Below are 13,628 nucleotides of genomic sequence, written 5' to 3'. Positions count from 1 at the left end.
AGAGAATTATGGGCGATTAATAAGACAAAATCGGGTCACCCAAACGTAAAACTAAGCCATCCCTTATTTCCGAATTTTCTAAATGGCTAATATGCATTTTCATAATCGGTAGTTAAGTTCACAATCAGGAGTAATTTTTCTATAAAGGAAATTCTAATTTCGCATGATTGAGAACATCCCAGAATCAGTAGATAATGGAGTACCATATCTACTGAGCCAAAATATATCTATAATCGGTAGCAAATGACATTTAATTGGTTTCCGTTTACAATGTAGCCCAAAAATTAGATTGTGCCAAAATCCTTAGATTTTCGAATTCTCAACACAAACATAATCGGTCGTGAGTTTTCGATTTTTCGTGATGTTCATAAACTACCGATTATACAATCGGTAGTTTCATGATATGTATTATCTACCGATTGTAGTTGTACCCCGAATTCAAAATTTTCAAAAACCATTGGAAGTTCGGATTTCTCTATTTTCACAATCGGTAGTTTCTTAATGTTTATTGCTTCCAGATTGTACAATTGGTAGTTTAGTGATGTTCATTATCTACCGATTATGATAGCAACCCCAAATTCAAATTTTTCAAAACCCAATGGAATTTTTGATTTCACTGTTTTCACAATCGGTAGTTTCACGATGTTTATTGCCTACCGATTGTACAATCGGTAGTCTCGTGGTATGGATTATCTACCGATTATGGTAGTCGCCCCATATTCAAAAATTCCAAAAACCAATGGAATTTTGGATTTCTCTGTTTTCAGAATCGATGGTTTCATGATGTTTATTGCCTACCGATTGTGATCTCTAAACAAAGAAAGGAAAAACACAATCATAATCGGTTGATAAAACCAATACTAAACTACAAATTTTAAAAGGGTATATAGGTATATTCCGACTATCAGGACATAATTGTTGAGATTATTAGTCCCACATGGTTGGGTTATTTAAGATCCTACGGTTTATAATCTTATAGGGCCTCTCCACTCATTGCCAATTGGTTTTGAGTTGTATTCCCGCAGACTTTAACATGGTATCAGAGCAGGCTATATCTGCGACGAGTCTTTGACCGCGCCCTTACTCCGCGTCACCCGATTTAATTTTTGTCCACGTGTTTGTAAGACCCGCCGAGGCTACACGTGAGGAGGCGTGTTGAGATTATTAGTCCCACATGGTTGGGCTATTTAAGATCATACGGTTTATAATCTTATAGGGCCTCTCCACTCATTGCCAATTGGTTTTGAGTTGGATGTCCATAGACTTTAACAATAACCACATCTATGTGTTGGGAATAAAAATATCGCCCCTAATTTCTTTTGAATCGCCCCTAAAAATAAAACGGGTCGTCTGACCCGTTCAGCTACTGCTTGAGCAATAGCTGCTTACCGACATTAAAAGAACTGCAATAAAAAAAATAAAAATTATTGCCGTCTAAGTTGATAAGAAATTGGCGTGGCCTGTATGTGGTGGGGATTGAAATTTTCATTTTTCAAATAAGTTTGGATTAGACTTGTCATTTGCATTCATCTAACGCCAAATTGACTTCGCACTAATAATAAGCAAAACTAAGCATGTCTTAATCAGTTTGTTCGTTGTTAATTCCATTATAGCGGATATAAATACAAACAGTTCAATGGTGGGAATTATGTTCTGGTGGTTAGTGTGATGTGATATAGCCAAACAAAAATCAGTACATCACTTATTTGTTACCGTTAATTCAAATTTCAAAGACATCTCTTGTTGCCCTATTCCAAATTATGAAGCTGTTTGTGCTATTTAATCGCAAAACCCCTTATCCATAATTTAAGAAGCCGATAATAAGCAATAAATAACCTTGGTATAGGGGCGGCAAGGAATGGTCGAGGGGCGGCAAGGGTGATAGCAATGTCCCTCTAATTGATTAGGGGGTGTCCTATGGGGGTTGTTAATTGATCAGATTACCCTTTTCACCTCAAATGGACTAATTTATCCTTGTTTTTGTGGTTGGAAAGACTGAATTGTCCTTCCCCATTATTAACCCAATTAAAACTGATTTTCAAAACAGTTTTGTTTTTAAACTTCATATTCTTCTCCTCTTCTCCACCACCATTAAAACTTATTTCCATCGTTCTTGTTCGATTAATCGGCGAGTTGAAAAATTGATAATCGTTGATTTGAAACTATATTAGAAATGTCGAAGAAGCATATTGCTGAAGATTGTAGCGGTTCTAATAAACCAAATCCTCCATTAGGTCAAGAAAATCAATTTGAAACTCCTCAACCATCAAAATCATGCACAATGACTTATATAAGGTAAGTTTCGAAAAACCCAGTTAGTATTTGGTCTATTGTGTTTGATTTAAGTTAGTTTTGTATGAAAAATTAGAGTTTTAGATCGAAATTGAAACTGGGAATTGAAACTTGCATGTGACGTTCGGTTGGAAATAACCCACATACCAACCGTACCTGCAAAATTTGAAGAACATACGGTTGGTTTCAACCCAAATACGAACCGTACCTTGAAAAAATTGAGAGTTAGGTTTAGGTACGGTTCGTAGCGAAACGTTAGTTACCAACCGTACCAGAGGTACGGTTTGTAACCTAGAGCACATTACCAACCGTATATTTTCCTGTGTATTTTTTGTTATGTTCGGTTCCAAATATTTGTTGAATTACCAACCGAAGTTGGGTACGGTTGGAATGTTATTTAAGTTACTAACCGTACCTGGGTCCGGTTTGTAACTTAAATCACATTACCAATCGTATATTGTCCTGTGTATGTTTTGTTATGTTCGGTTACAAATATTTGTTGAATTACCAACCGATGTTGGGTACGGTTGGTATGGAAACCCAAGTTACGAACCGTACTTGGGTCCGGTTTGTAACTTGATGCAGGTTACCAACCGTACTTTAGTCTACTCAGGAATATATTTGTGTTTTTTTTTCCATATTATTTGTTATTATTTTAGTTAATCAATCAATTGTAATGCTTGTGTAGGAAAAAGAGAGGAAATAACTTAACCCCGATTGATCATACGCCCACCCCTTGTGGTGACAAACATTTAGGATTTCAAAATAGAGGTATCCACAAGGATGAGATGAAGAAGAAGAATAGGTTTGAAATTCAGTTGAGGGAGCAAACTGTGGCTCAATCTGTAGCTGAGTTAGAAGGAGTGGAACATAATGATCAAGAAGAGGTTAGAGTTGAAACTAACCGTGAAGGAAATGTAAATGAAATTGAAGAGGAAGGAACTAATAATGATGAAGCTAAAGAAGAATCTAAAGAAACCGGTGATGGTGGAGAGGAGGAAGAGAAATCAAATGATGAAGAGGAGGAAGAGGAAGCAAATGATGTAGAGGAGGAAGATGAAGAGAATAATGAAGAAATGGAAGAGGAAGAAAATGATGAAGAGGGAGAAAATACCAAAGGAAAAGAGGTAGTTGTTTATGCACCTCCAAGGCAAAAAAAAAAAAAGAAAAGAAGCCGAGAAAGGAGACCGCACCGAAAGGGATGCATATTCCTAAAGGAAAAGAACTGTTGTTGCTAGCGAATAAGAACAAAATGCTTTGGGGAGAGGCTCCAGATAAGTCTTCAATCTTATTTGGTTATAAAGATTCCTGGGCCGTAAAAGTATGTCAGACAAGGGTATGATTTTTCTTGTTTTTCTTAGCATTCAATTTTTAACTGATTGTGATCCATTTTGTTTGTTTATTTCAGTTCACCAATATGTGTTAATATTTTTGTATATTTGTGTTTTTAGGACCACGCAAGATGCACAAAATTGCTCAAGCGTCAAAGGGCTAAACATTGGGCATTAAGTAAAGAATGTGCTTTGGTTCGAGATCTAGTGGTTAGTACAGGATTAGGGCCCGGAATCCTCAATTTCCAAACGGAGTACGATAGTGTTGTGGTCTCTGCCTTTAGGGAACGATATTGGCTTGAAACTGATACATTTCATCTTCCATTTGGAGAGATGACAATAACACCGGACGATGTGAAGAAAATTATTGACCTTGAAGTTGAAGGACAATCAGTATTTGAAGGTTTCAACAACAACATGGCTTGGACTGACCTTTACGGCTCTTCTTGAAGAAACACTTGGGTGGGGGAAAGATGAAACTGAGATGAAGTTTAAGTTGGCTGGTGGTTGTGACCCAAAGGAACCACATAAACTAAAAAACCCGTTGAAAAAGCTAATGTTGAAGAATCTGAGAAAAAAGTTTAAAGGAACGTTCAAGAGGGAAAAGGCAGGTGAGGTGATTGATGAAATAACAACTAAGCGTACAGCCACATCTTACTTGTTGTATTCTCTTGGGACCGTATTATTTCCCGACAACTCGGGAAATCGGGTGAATGTTCATTATCTACAATTGTTGAAGAATTTGGACATCAAAAACTATTCGTGGGCCACTTCCACCCTTGCATATCTACTTGATAGCCTAAGAAAAGCCTCGAGGGTTGGAGCTACTGAAATTGCCGGGAATGTTACGATTCTAATGGTAAGTTTGGTTACATTTTTATTCAATTATATGATGGTTTGTTATATTTTTAGTCATGAGGCAATAGTTTATACTCGGTTTTTTTTAGGCATGGGTTTATGACCACTTTCCTAGCTTGTCCCCTCCTACTAATTGGGAACCACATGATTATGGCCCTACGGGAAAGAAGTTCATGTTCACTGGTAAACAACAAAGGTTCAAAGACGACAAGATCATTCGAATGAGGGAGCAAATAGATGCTTTCGCTGTTGAAGATGTTATCTTTGACCCTTATGTGAGGATCCACAATGGAGTTGATGTTCGTAGGTTCACAGAGACTGCAGGCTACAACGGACCATTGTATCATCCCAAAGGTTACGTTATGACCAATCCTCGTCGCATTCTACGCCAAATTGGTTATATTCAAGTAAGGTCTATCAAAGAAAACTTCAAATTATCCAAGGAAGGATCCGAGACAAAAGGCCCCACCATTGTACTCAACTACCGCCCAACTCCGACGGTTGATGCTTGGAACAATCGCCATGAAAAAATATACCAACTCGCAGTGGGAGAGGCAATTCCTTGTATCAACACCAAAGAAGCCGCTGCTGATTACATGACTTGGTATACTTATTTTGGTCATCCATATGTGATCAATAATGATCCGGAGGCACAACAAGCTATTTAAAAGGCTGTAACACAAAGGAAGGCAGTTGATGAGACCAAAGAGAAAACGGGTCTATTTGGTTTGTCTTGGAAGAAGCTATACTTCATGTCGGTACGTAATTTTGTTATCCTCATGACTTTGGATTTCAAGATTATTGTATATTATGAAATAATCTCTTAACACTCTTTTTGACATGTCAATAGAAAGAGCGAGGACAAGCTTTGGCAAATAGCATGACATCATGCATATGTAGTAATGGTGTGATTAAAGCTCCTCAAAAAAAGATCTTGCAAGACCAAATAAGGAACTTGCATAATCCAAACATGGAAGAATTGTACGAAGGGTTGGTCATGGAAGAACGAGGTTCAAAGAGGAGTAGAGACTCTCTTGGAGGTGCGAGTAGTAGCCGTCGTCAACCTTCACCTGGCAGCGAAGAGACAAATGATGAAGAGGAGGAGAGCGGGGTGGGCCATAGATGAAGAGGTGGTCGCGGTCGCGGTGGTCCTAAAACTCGCGGTGGTCCCAAAACTTGTGGTGGTGGTAGCACCAACAAAAGGGGTCGTGGCGGCCGCCATGCTTAGTTATGGTTTTATCTTAGTTGTGTGTTGTTAGTTATGACTTTCGTCTTATGGATTTATCTTCATAATCGCCCCATTCATAATGTTGGAATTCATACATTATCTTCTCAATGGCTTTGTGCGAAACTTGATGTGTAATTCCTCTTAGCCACTTATTGTCTAACCATTTGGTGTGTTGCTTGCACTTGCTTTTTTCAAAAGACTCCGTAACTCTATCGTGATCACGGAGAAAATACGAATGCATGGCTTCGAATAACGTAACTAACCCACCATTACAACTATGAAGTTTCTTCTTCTACCGGTTGTGAGATGACTCCGCTGTACTTGTAGCTTGGTTGTCATAGTGCTTATATTGGTTAGTGAACGCCGATATGAACTTATCTTTGTGCGGATCCAACCAATTATCCAACAAATACTTCACAACACTTGGATAAACTTTTTTCCAACGAGCCACTAACATACGAGCTCTATCCTCATATTCATCCACGGTGATAGAATAGGTCAAGGCTTTCCACTCCGTTTTAAAACTTTCCCATTTTAGTTCCGCCAACTTGTCATCCTTCTTAAATTTCTCTTTGGATTCATCTTGTTTATGTAACGGTAGTTTCTTTATTCTATCCATTTCACCTTTTTGGTTGGACGGACAAGGCGCATGCACTTAGTTTCAATACTTTTCCACAAGTGGAACGTGCAAAGAAGGTTATGAGCTTCCGGGAAAACCCTCCTTATTGCATTCAACAAAGCTTGTTCCTTGTCGGTAATAATGACCTTTGGAGTATATCCCTCTACGTAGAATAGCTTCACTTGGTTCAATGCCCACACATAGCTCCCTTCGAGCTCATCTTTCAAGAAGCAAAAACCAACACTAAAAGGAGCATTGGTAGAAGTTTGCCCGACAAAGTTCAACAATGGCATCTCAAACTTGTTGGTTTTGTATGTGCAATCCATTAGAAGGATTTGATGAGAGCACCGTGACAACTTCACAAACTCGGGATTATCCAACAAAAGATGTCTTATTCGTCCTTTCTCATTATCATCGTGGAATACGGAGTAGTTATGCATCTCCCCCAAATGCTTTAATTGTTGCATTTCGTGCCTTTGTTCCCATTTCTTAGCCTCGTATTTTTTTCTTGCATTGTAGATATTATCCAAATTAGAAGCATTTTGAGGGTTTCTTTCCTTTAAGTGAGCGAGATATGAATCGTCTTCATACGAATTTGTGTCAGTGATTCTACGATATTCTCTTCTTCTTTGGTAAGGCGTCCAACATAAGCGTGTGATAGCAAACTCTGGGGTATAGGGTGGTTATGACTACCACATACAACTTTCTCCAAAAACCACCTCTTTGCCTTGTTCCTTTTAAACTGAAGCTTGAAGGGGCATCCTGTCTTCTTACTGAAACTAGTATTCTTCCTCTTTGTCTTTTCTACTTGCAAGGTATCCTTTTTTGCGTGACTTTTATGTTTTCCATTACACTCGCAAACCATTTGAAAGGAACTATTATTAGTGGTACCATTACAAACTATGATACACCTAATCAACTTGCCTCGTTCTCTAGCCCACTTCTTTGCATCGTCTTTCTCCTCCCATGTCTCCTCGGTTAAATAGTGAGAGCTAGAATTTTCGATGAGAAGTTGATTTGCTAAAGGTTGGTCATCCATTGGAGGAGGTACAACAAGGAGCTGGAAAAAAATATGCCAACATTATTCTAAACTAGGCAATAAAACAAATATATGTTTATAGGTACGGTTGGTAACGATAAAAACTTACCAACCGAACCTTGGGTACGGTTGGTAACGATAAAAACTTAGCAACCGAACCATCATACAGAGTAATATACGGTTGGTAACTAATTCTTAAACACAAACCGTACCAGCATACAGAGTAATATACGGTTGGTAACTAATTCTTAAACACCAACCGTACTAGGTGCAGTAAATACCGCCATGCATAGGATGATTAGTTACGGTTGGTACCGAAAATTCTCAACCAACCGTAACTGGTATTTTTCCCAAAATTGAAGAACATACGGTTGGTAACTGATCAAGTTACGAACCGTAACCACTAGGTACGGTTGGTAATGAGCTCAATTCCAACCGTATGTTCTTCTGAAAATTTTAAAAGTTTGATATTTTTACGTACTTTAGAGAATTTTGAGCAACAAAAAACTAATGGGAACTAGTTTAGAAGTATACCTGGTCATTTCCAGTGTTTGGTTCTCCACTTTGTTGGCTAATTTCTTCAATTGGTTGAGATTGACCTTCATCTTGGGTTAAAACATCTCTACCATCTAACAAATACTCCATATCAGGATCTCCATCAAGAGGTATGTAGTACTTGTTTTGTCTATCATATAGAGATTCACCCACCTCAAAGTTGCCACTGAAATCACTCATTTTGGTTGAGTGAATCAAAATCTAGAGTTTCACAAATATCACATAAGTTTTTTTTTCTCTCCTCTAAACTTTTTATTTTTATTTTCTAACTCTAAAAATCTGATTTTAGAGTTATTATAAGTGAAAATTAGTTATCACACTAATCTTGATTATCAAACACTAAACTTGATTATCAATCAATAATCTTGATTATTAACAAATAAGGGCTAATTGGTCATTTCCATATTTTATTTGATAAGGGGCACTTGAATTACCACGTAATGACCCTTTTTTATCTTATTAGGTTTGTCGTCCCTCTACCATTCCTTGCAGCCCCAGTACCAAGGTTGAATAAACTAGTGTGTGTCCATTCTGCTCTGTTCAGTATAGACCATTACATCTAGGAGACTAGCCCTATGAAAACAACGTCCACTAAATCAGACAACCATTTGTCGACACACGTTACGATCATGACACAGTGAAGCTCCCAAAAACTAAGCTGTCTGCAGTCCCGATAACAGACTTCTTCTTTTTACACCTCATAGCGTGGTGATCCTCTAATACAAAGAAGAAAATATGTACTTGTATGATCCTTCCAGATAATTTGGAACTATAAATTGAATGATTGAGTGGTTAACTAACCTATATGCAAATTCGGGAAAAAAAATTCAAATAATTTTGCAAACAATAACTAAATATACAGTAACTACCGAATTCATGTATAATTTCCGATTATTGAAGCACAATTTTACCATTACGAAAGAAAAGGATAACGGGTGAACTCAATTTGGATTTGTGTGACCCTATTTTATTTTATTGTTGGTCTCTAATTTCTTTTCAGTATCCCCTAAAAACACTGGCTATTTTTCAGGTATGATTTCTTAACAAAACTTAAAAACTATACAAAATTCTAAATTGCTTTGGACTTTGGGCCTGGCTTATGTAAGGAGAAGTTAATGTAGTTCTGACCCTGCTGCGTTCAGAAATAAAACAACAATTTTTAAGACGAACTACAACAGCTAGGGGTGTGCAACGGACAGACGGTTGCGGATTAGCGGTCACCCGTGTCCAAACTGTTAAAATTGCGGATTTGGAAAATTCCAATCACTGGTGGATTTCAAATCCGTGGATCGGCGAATGATACGGACCGAATACGGATTAACCGCGGATTTAGACAGAAAAAAAATGTAAAAGTAAAACCCAAAATAATACATGGGAGAACTAGTTTCTGAGTCCTCCTATTTTTGGATATGAACCGAAACCTTTTACCTTGATTGTACTAATGGAAAGAAGGATACTGTCATCAACACCCCAAACATACGAGATCTTTAAGTTTTGCTCACCCATACACATAAGATAAAACTGAGATTAGTAACGCAACCAAAAAAATGTAAAGCGAACCACTGTGTGAAGCTGGTCCATGGCCAAGCGCACCATTCAGAATGTGACATACATATGACATGGTTGTGGATTAAGTCAGTTAAAATGATGCAGTGGGTATAACGAAATCCTAACACCCTGAATCCAGTTAAGACCTGCTATAGTGACTATCATGGGGTACAAGATTTTTATTCATGAGACTCGGTGAAATATCCTTAATATTTCTATCAAATTCCCTTACTAACCTACGGTGCGGGTAAATCTGCGAATTGCAAAATCCAACCATAACCGGGTAAATCTGCGAATTGCAAAATCCAACCATAACCGGGTAGACGTGCGGATTTGAAAATCCCACCCGTATTCGGTCCATAGCTCTTGCGGATTAGATTTCACTTACAATTTTACGGACGGATACGAATGAAATTCCGTCTTTTTTTTTTTTGCACAGCCCTAACAACAGCTGAAATTACTTACCCAATTTTTGTCACATTTACCGCCCATAATGTCCATTTGTAGTAGTGAAATGCGGTAGAAGAAATTGGATAAAGCTAAAAAAATCTGTCTGAGGCTAGAGATTGGAATCAAGAGAATGAATTTTTCCGTACAGCAGATGAAAATTCACAACAGTGCCACGTATACCCAAAATAATTCCCGATTATCCGTCATCATTTTTGCCTTAGATTTTAAATCCTTTGAGAATACAGGGGAGTCTGTTTTATGAAATCAATCCGCTAGTCATGTGTTACATATAATGTCTTGGGGATGAGAAGCATTTTCGAAAAATTCAGGATCCAAGGGTGCACACCCCTTCACACTGTCTCTCTATATTCGTTGAGTTTTGTTTTTAAGTCAAATCTATCTCAACTTATTCGAAATCGATGGTTTAATACTACGGCATTTTATTTCCTGTCTTAAATGGGTGCGAGTATCAGACCTGACTCCAAGAAAAACACAAACAGTTCGAACTGTTGCTCGTGCCGAATCAGAAGCCTGAGTTAGATCCAATTTCAAGCTTCGCCACGTTAAAAATGTGCGAAAAAGAAAATGACGACACTTTGTTGCTGGAATTATTAAAGGCGAATAATTGATTGTACGAGCGTGACTTTTCCCTGCCACCGCATATATACGATGCAATAAATAAATCCCACACACCATATCCACCGTTATCTGTTTCAGGGCTGGAGGCTGGAGCCTACCTCAAAAATCTATTTAAGCAGGGCCTATGCACACAACTGCATCAGTATCAACAGCTATTCCACTATACTGTATTCTGAGAGAAATTCAGCCATAAAATGGCTAAGCTTTTATCTATTCTGGTTGTCAATGCTGTATTTCTCCTGCTCTGCATTGTTCTTGTCTATGCGTCTACGGAACAGAACAGTGACGTCGTTGTTGCCGCTATTTCGCCTTCCTGTAAGTATCACCCTGAGGTGATTTTGTTACTAATATTTTCCAATCCGGTGTGGCTGAATATTTTGTGTTTATTGCAGTAGAGCAAGTTGCATCTCCTCAGGATACCAACATATGCGGCCCGAACGACATATATAATAGTGAGACATGGAGTCCAACGCTAGATTGCAGTATCTGTACATTCTACTGTGCAGGTGTATGTTCAGGGATGGGTACTAAACAGGTTAACAAAGCCTGCACTCCTCGTAGACGATATAATGAGGCGCCTTCGGTGTTTTGCCAATGTTGTTGTGCGAAACCCCCATCTCCTCCTCCACCACCACCATCTCCCCCTCCTCCGACTCCAACTCCAACTCCTTCGGGCGGTGAGTGCCAAGACGGGGACACTGAATCAGAAACTACACTTATCACCTCAAATTGTGCCGACTGTACAAATTGGTGCAAGGAAGAATGTGCAGATTTAGGTGCTTCCGTGGTTAACGACAAGTGCGCGATAGGTGAATCCAGGTTTGTAAGGCGTTGCAAGTGTTGCTGCCGTGCAAGCTCCTGTCCTACCCTTGGTTGTCCTGCAGACGTCACATGGACGATACCTGGTGTGCCACCTTGCAAATACAAGCTATTACCGTCATTATCATCATTGCCATCATCAAAATTATCTATGTAACATGCTGAAAAATCATAGATTGATTCAGTTAAATAAAAAGCAGCAATCTTTAAGTTTAGTAGTCACGCTTGATTTCATGTAGGAAAAATGAATGTATTAAAGTGGGGAAAAAACTGCTGCCCCCCCATTAATCAACGTTTGTCTTCACTCAATTCATTTGGATAATATTTCCCAGTCAACATATATTCGTATTTACACTGAGCATTCAAAACATAAAATTAAAGGCAGAAGAAACATCTAAATCATCCGTCATTTTACTCCTAAGAAGTAGAATGTAAAGCAGTAGTATTCTCTTCTTTTTTTGCTCTCAAAGACCCATACATTAAACCGGAAAGGGAAATACATAAGATAAGAGAAACTACGCTATATTGGTTGCAACAGTTGTGTTTTATCTATTCTACATAAGCTTACTCAAAGATATGCTAATGGAGGATTAGCCCCCAACAATTGTGTTATACTCAAAGATAAAGCATTGTTAAAGATTATACTAGGAATTGAAACAGCATCTAGTGGATCAGCGCCCTTCATTTCTAAATAAATTCTGTCAGGAAAAAGAAACTTCAAGATAAACAAGAGGCATAGAACTAGCAGTTACCCATTCGTGATTCTGACTTGCTGATTCTGCTAGCTTGTCAGACACCCTGTTGATGTAATTAAAACCCAAAAAAGCAGAATAGATAAATCCAATTGTGCTGAGTTTCCCTTGAGCATAATAAATAAGTCTGTTGCAGTCTCCTTCTATCCAAAAGAACTGTTAATCAAGATGTAAAGTCCAGGCAGCTGCCTTCCTCATCGCTAGAGCTTCTGCTTCTTCTGCGCTGGTTGCTGTCAAGAATCCAGAAGTTGTTTTGCTAGCTTGTTGGACACCCTATCACATTTCCTATTGATGTAATTAAAACCTAAAACTGTAGACTTTGTTGTTGATGCTAACATGATCTTCATCTCACTTAAGTAGTTCTTCATTTGCCATTTAATTGTACCGAGTTTCCTTGAGAATAATAGATAAGTCTGTTGCAGTCTCCTAGCCAAGTGAACTACAAATCAAGCTGTAACGCCACTCATCTGCCTTCCTCATCTTCTTCTGCTTTGATTGCTTTGAAGAATCCAGAACTAGCTATGAGAGCTATACCTGAAGAATTGCGCAATATTAGTCCATATCAGCCATTTTACTCATTAGAAGTAGAATGTAAAGCAGGACTGCTTGTACACCGATCAGAATTTATACACCCATAAACCAGTAAAAAATCCTTTTATATGTAAAGCAGTAGTATTTCACTGATAAAATTGATCAGAAGAGAGCTCATCCACTGCACAATAGACAAGCAATAAATCCAATACACAAATTAATACAACAATTTATAAAACTAATCCAGACAAATAAAGCTTAGCAACAGATAACCAGAACCAATTAACCCAACGAAGCTAACAACAATCAAGAAATGAATCCAATCATGAAATCAACAAATGAAAGAGCAGTATTATACCCTGGAGTGTAGGTCTTTGTAGATGATCGGATATCTTGCAGCTGCAAGAACAAAAAAAAATAATCAGAAAACCCCTAAAAAGAATAAAACCCCTAAAAACCAAAATAAAATCAACAGACCCACTTCCTACTTACTTGATCTTGCGAGGAAATATTATAATGCCGTTCTTAATTGTCTGAGGGTTCCTTCTTCCACCACCGGAATCATCCCACGGAAACCCGTTATTCAATTTGCAACCCTTTTTTTTCAGCTGTAGTTGGCGGCGGTGGTGCTGTAAGTGAAAGTGAAGCAGGGAGAGACAAAGGAAAGAGAAAAAGTGGATTTTATTAGAAAATCCAAATGGACAAAATTGCCCATAGGTCATGTGGTGCGATAAGCATTATCTAATGGTGTACCAAAAATGGTGTACCAATTTTGGGGTCCTATTCTACGGTGAAGGAACTGGTCCACCAGTTGGATGATATGAGTGCAGTTGGGGAATACATTTATTAATTGGGATACAAGTAAACGATAAAACGGAATTTAAATAGTAAATCAAGGTCACCCTTGTCTATGTATTTTAACTAATTTTTAATCTACCCTTTATAATTAGATTTAGCGGTTAATTAA

The 13,628-nt window shown here is 38.1% G+C and overlaps 3 protein-coding genes across 6 annotated transcripts; 1 reads left to right on the top strand and 2 right to left on the bottom strand.

The window, feature by feature from the left end:
* Window positions 1-3,080: 3,080 nt before the first annotated feature.
* On the top strand, window positions 3,081-4,073 carry LOC113324642. The gene is made up of 3 exons (XM_026572943.1): window positions 3,081-3,273; window positions 3,531-3,628; window positions 3,744-4,073. Exons 1-3 carry the CDS (start codon window positions 3,081-3,083, stop codon window positions 4,071-4,073), a joined length of 621 nt encoding a protein of 206 aa, XP_026428728.1.
* Window positions 4,074-6,887: 2,814 nt separating this feature from the next.
* On the bottom strand, window positions 6,888-7,654 carry LOC113324632. The gene is made up of 2 exons (XM_026572933.1): window positions 7,628-7,654; window positions 6,888-7,388 (listed from the first exon to the last, which is right to left on the bottom strand). The coding sequence occupies exons 1-2, from the start codon at window positions 7,652-7,654 to the stop codon at window positions 6,888-6,890; spliced, it is 528 nt and encodes a 175-aa protein (XP_026428718.1).
* Window positions 7,655-10,492: 2,838 nt separating this feature from the next.
* On the bottom strand, window positions 10,493-13,329 carry LOC113276583. 4 transcript variants are annotated; one of them, XR_003324571.1, is made up of 4 exons: window positions 13,154-13,328; window positions 13,020-13,060; window positions 12,131-12,664; window positions 10,493-11,487 (listed from the first exon to the last, which is right to left on the bottom strand). XR_003324571.1 is itself a non-coding variant. In XM_026526206.1 (4 exons), the coding sequence occupies exons 3-4, from the start codon at window positions 12,132-12,134 to the stop codon at window positions 11,055-11,057; spliced, it is 489 nt and encodes a 162-aa protein (XP_026381991.1). In that variant the 5' UTR covers window positions 12,135-12,664; window positions 13,020-13,060; window positions 13,154-13,329; the 3' UTR covers window positions 10,493-11,054. The 4 variants fall into 4 exon arrangements, 1 of the variants encoding a protein (XP_026381991.1); XR_003324570.1 differs by having other exon boundaries at window positions 10,493-11,473; XR_003324573.1 differs by having other exon boundaries at window positions 10,493-11,461.
* Between the last annotated feature and the right edge of the window lie 299 nt (window positions 13,330-13,628).

The sequence above is a fragment of the Papaver somniferum genome, chromosome 1 (genome assembly GCF_003573695.1).
Source record: "Papaver somniferum cultivar HN1 chromosome 1, ASM357369v1, whole genome shotgun sequence".
NCBI lineage: Eukaryota > Viridiplantae > Streptophyta > Magnoliopsida > Ranunculales > Papaveraceae > Papaver > Papaver somniferum.
This window is presented reverse-complemented; position numbering and strand designations above follow the sequence as displayed.

What these genes read in the sequence shown, in the direction of transcription:
- LOC113324642 (XM_026572943.1), top strand. Translation starts at nt 3,081, where the DNA reads ATGAAGAAGAAGAATAGGTTTGAAATTCAGTTGAGGGAGCAAACTGTG. An exon ending in AGAAGAATCTAAAGAAACCG is followed by an intron (nt 3,274 to 3,530) that starts GTGATGGTGGAG and finishes TGTTGTTGCTAG; the next exon opens with CGAATAAGAACAAAATGCTT. An exon ending in TAAAAGTATGTCAGACAAGG is followed by an intron (nt 3,629 to 3,743) that starts GTATGATTTTTC and finishes TTGTGTTTTTAG; the next exon opens with GACCACGCAAGATGCACAAA.
- LOC113324632 (XM_026572933.1), bottom strand. Translation starts at nt 7,654, where the DNA reads ATGGCGGTATTTACTGCACCTAGTACG. An exon ending in TATTTACTGCACCTAGTACG is followed by an intron (nt 7,389 to 7,627) that starts GTTGGTGTTTAA and finishes ATTTTTTTCCAG; the next exon opens with CTCCTTGTTGTACCTCCTCC.